Source organism: Monopterus albus, unplaced genomic scaffold, assembly GCF_001952655.1.
Source record: "Monopterus albus unplaced genomic scaffold, M_albus_1.0 scaffold26.1, whole genome shotgun sequence".
NCBI classification, from domain to species: Eukaryota; Metazoa; Chordata; class Actinopteri; order Synbranchiformes; family Synbranchidae; genus Monopterus; species Monopterus albus.
In genome coordinates, this window is record NW_018127906.1 from 2,511,883 (window position 1) to 2,515,149 (window position 3,267).

Consider the following 3,267-nt stretch of genomic DNA (forward strand, 5'->3'; position numbering starts at 1 on the left):
ATTAGTCAATCTATTCTTATATTTCTTATATTTTAGTTCAGCTTCCTTTGTTCTGTATTTCACCAATTCTCTATATAGAAAATTCTTTTTTTTACATGCATTTAATAGCCCCTTTGTCATCCATGGTTTTGCCTCCAGATTGTTCTTTATTTTAATCAATTTATTTGGGCAGTTTTTATCATACAGCGCTTTGAATATAACTAAAAATTGCTCATAAGCTTTATCCAGATCGTCTTCTCTATAAATCAATTCCCAATTCTGTCTCAAAAGGTCCTCTTTAAATAACCTTTTAGTTTCATCATTAATCAACCTTGTGTAAACATGTGTAGTCTTTACTTTTTTTTCCCTTAAGGTGGCAATCGTAAATTAAAAATACTGGTAAATGATCACTAATGTCGTTGATCAAGAGTCCACTTACTATATTGCTAATGTTAATATTGGCCAGTCATTGCTTTATTTTGGAATAATGGTTATTACTATAGTGCTCAGTAATGTTTTGATTGTGTATAATGGCTTTAAGAAAGTCACGCTACTTCCCATCTTAGTTTTTTTGGGAAAAAAGGTTCTGAAGAGTTTGGAAGGACACGGTTTTCTTACCGTAGGTCTGTAACATGTTTATTTTGGGACATCATTCAATTCAACGTATGTTATATAATGTGGAATGTTGTTATGTTCGTCTTTTCACCAGCTAATTAAACCAAGATATTATAATATTCTTGCAATTGTTGTGGTAGTGGACCTTTATGTGGCTCGCTGAAATGAATATGACGCAGGAAGAGAAAAAGGACATGTGCACAGAGCGAGTAAGACACGTTTGCTATCATCTTTAGAAAATTCAACCTCCACAGTTTTGTTTGTTTATTTTGTCTTGTAGTTTTATTAAAGTATTCCATAATGATTCTTTGCCAACAGAGTTTTAACATGAAATCCCAAATGTATTTGGATTATTAGTTTGAATACAAGTTTTAATGTATTAATTCACATTAATGATGTGCAAAAATCATTTGGTCACAATTTTTTTATTTATTTTTGAAAATGTTTTTCTTTTTATTAGTTTCACAGGTTTAAACCTTTTACCATGTCTAATGTTGAATGTTCTTAACTGAGTGTCTCGCATTTATGTTTGGTTTTTAAAATGTGATCATTAAACTCGTTATAAAAATGACAAAACAGAAGTTGAGCCAGCAGTCTGCACACAGGTAGCTGCTCTCTAGAAACATCTACCTGATGACAGAAGTCTCTTACTGCCCTCTGCTGTCTCTCAGCTGTCAGTGTAAAGTTGGCAGTAGTAGTTTCAGGCTAATAATATTCTTTAAAAAACCTTGTATAACAAGTTTAGAGTTCAAAGTTCGAGCTAGAGCTGGAAAAGTTCTGAATACAAATCTCTGTCTTTCTTCGTGTTGTGTTGCACTCCACGCTTCACTGACTGTTTCTTAAAGTTAAGGAATAATAAATAGTCATATTTTATTAAGGCAAATCTCTTCCTGATGCCTTCTCCCTAAAGACATCCACGCTGATACAGTTATCTTAGTTTTCTGTCTTGTTTTTTATGTTTTAACTCTGCACGTTAGTATAACGGCTTGTTTTGGTGACTGTTGCAGGTTTCACTGCTGTAATCTGATTTATTCTCCGTGTTAGAACTACAATGGGGATTTAAAGAAGGTCGAGCCTTGTGTTTTAAAGTTCAGTAATGAGTCCAGTGTCACTGACTGATTCACCTTTGATTTTCCAGAGACAAAAGAGGTTTCCTGATGAAACTGCACTAGTCAGTTTTTATGTGGGTACAATGAGTCACAAAATAACAATAAAAGTTGAAAGTTTTGTCACTGAACTTTTCATAAATGTTGGGACAGACAGAGCAGCACAAACCAAAGAAAACATTTTCTATAGAAGGTAGAAAAGCCAGATGAGTGATTTCTATTTCTACCTCAGTGTTTGTTGGTTAAAGTCTGAGTTTGAGCACAAACATTTCTGATGTGTGTGTTATGCAGTTTTTCTCCAGGGCCAACATTTATAAACTTGATAAAATCGGTCCAATCCACAACCTGTTGACTATTGATTAATCAAAGTCCAGATGAAAGTACATGTTTGTTTTCTGTCTTGACTAAAAACCAGCTGTATGAGCATCATCTCTGTGACTAACAGACTCGTGCACCCGTGCTGTTCGCTGTGGTTCAACCTCATGGTGAGTTTTCAGGTTGGTTTTAAACTTTAATTCAAATCTGGACCCACATGACACTTGACTGTCAGATTACATGTGCTACTGTTAACATGCACATCGCAGTAGATAAGGTTTGACTTTGAACTTGTCTGATTAGTGAAGAAGGTTTCAAGCCCAGAGCCCTGGATGATCTCTACACTGCTCCAGGATGGTTCAACCTGTTTACACTCAGAGCAGATTACAAAAAAATCCCCCGTGTTACTGTTTATCAACACAAACCTTCTGGTTGGTTAAATATGACATTCAAACCTGACTGTGACCATCAGTGATGTGATTCTGGTTTGCGTCTCCAGATGAAGCTGTTACTGCTGCTGCTGGCTCTGTCCTGGGCCAGTCTCCAGGACACGGTGGGGACCAGTTCACAGCCCAGAGATGGTAAAAACACATGAGGTTCTCTGTGATGTAACTGCACGTGGCACAAAACTGTTCCCACCTGTGAGTCTCTTACATTAGAAAAGGGCTGCTGCAGTAAATATGTTTCCCATACAAATCCTATGAACAGTGGTTACAGCTATAAGTTATTGCACTAGCGCCGCCCAGAGGGGAGGAGGTCAAACACTTTGTGTCCAGGATGTGATTGATTGATTGATGGATGGATGGATTTGGTCTCAACACTTTCCCTGCTCTTTTCTACAGCCTCTCTGCTTGACAGAGTTCCTGAAATCACAGGCACCACATCAACAACAAGACTGCATCTGCATCCTGCTCACTTTAAACAGAAGAGACAGGCTCAGTCGTCCTCCTCAGTGTCTGATTATGGCAAACTGAAATGGCAGGAGTGGTCCCTGGACAGTGGTTCTGTCCCCAACGGAGCTGTTTCCATTTACAATGAAAACACTCAACGTATCGAATATGTTTGCCATTATAACTGCTACTGTGGCTCTTACAGCCCTGATCTAGGGAGCTGCCATGTAGAAGCCTCTGATGGCAACTCGTTTGGTAGCACCAACTTCCATCTCCTTGTGAATGAAGACAACTTTGAGATCCTGGAATGGAAGGATACTATTGATAGTTCACTGCCCCAACAGCCAGTCAGTACCTGCCCT

General features: G+C 38.0%; 1 protein-coding gene and 1 long non-coding RNA gene across 3 annotated transcripts in view; both read left to right on the plus strand.

The window, feature by feature from the left end:
- Window positions 1–522: 522 nt before the first annotated feature.
- Window positions 523–2,597, plus strand: LOC109957311 (uncharacterized). Of its 2 annotated transcripts, none has more exons than XR_002274535.1 (3): window positions 523–602; window positions 2,116–2,197; window positions 2,515–2,597. It is a non-coding gene; the product is annotated as an uncharacterized LOC109957311 (long non-coding RNA). The 2 variants fall into 2 exon arrangements; XR_002274534.1 differs by having other exon boundaries at window positions 2,116–2,185; window positions 2,515–2,596.
- Window positions 2,598–2,817: 220 nt separating this feature from the next.
- Window positions 2,818–3,267, plus strand: part of LOC109957449 (natterin-3-like) — a 1,340-nt gene continuing 890 nt past the window's right edge. Inside the window, exon 1 of the mRNA XM_020595341.1 lies at window positions 2,818–3,267. This exon is cut by the window's right edge and continues 890 nt beyond it. Within this exon, the coding sequence (XP_020450997.1) occupies window positions 2,818–3,267 (450 nt within the window).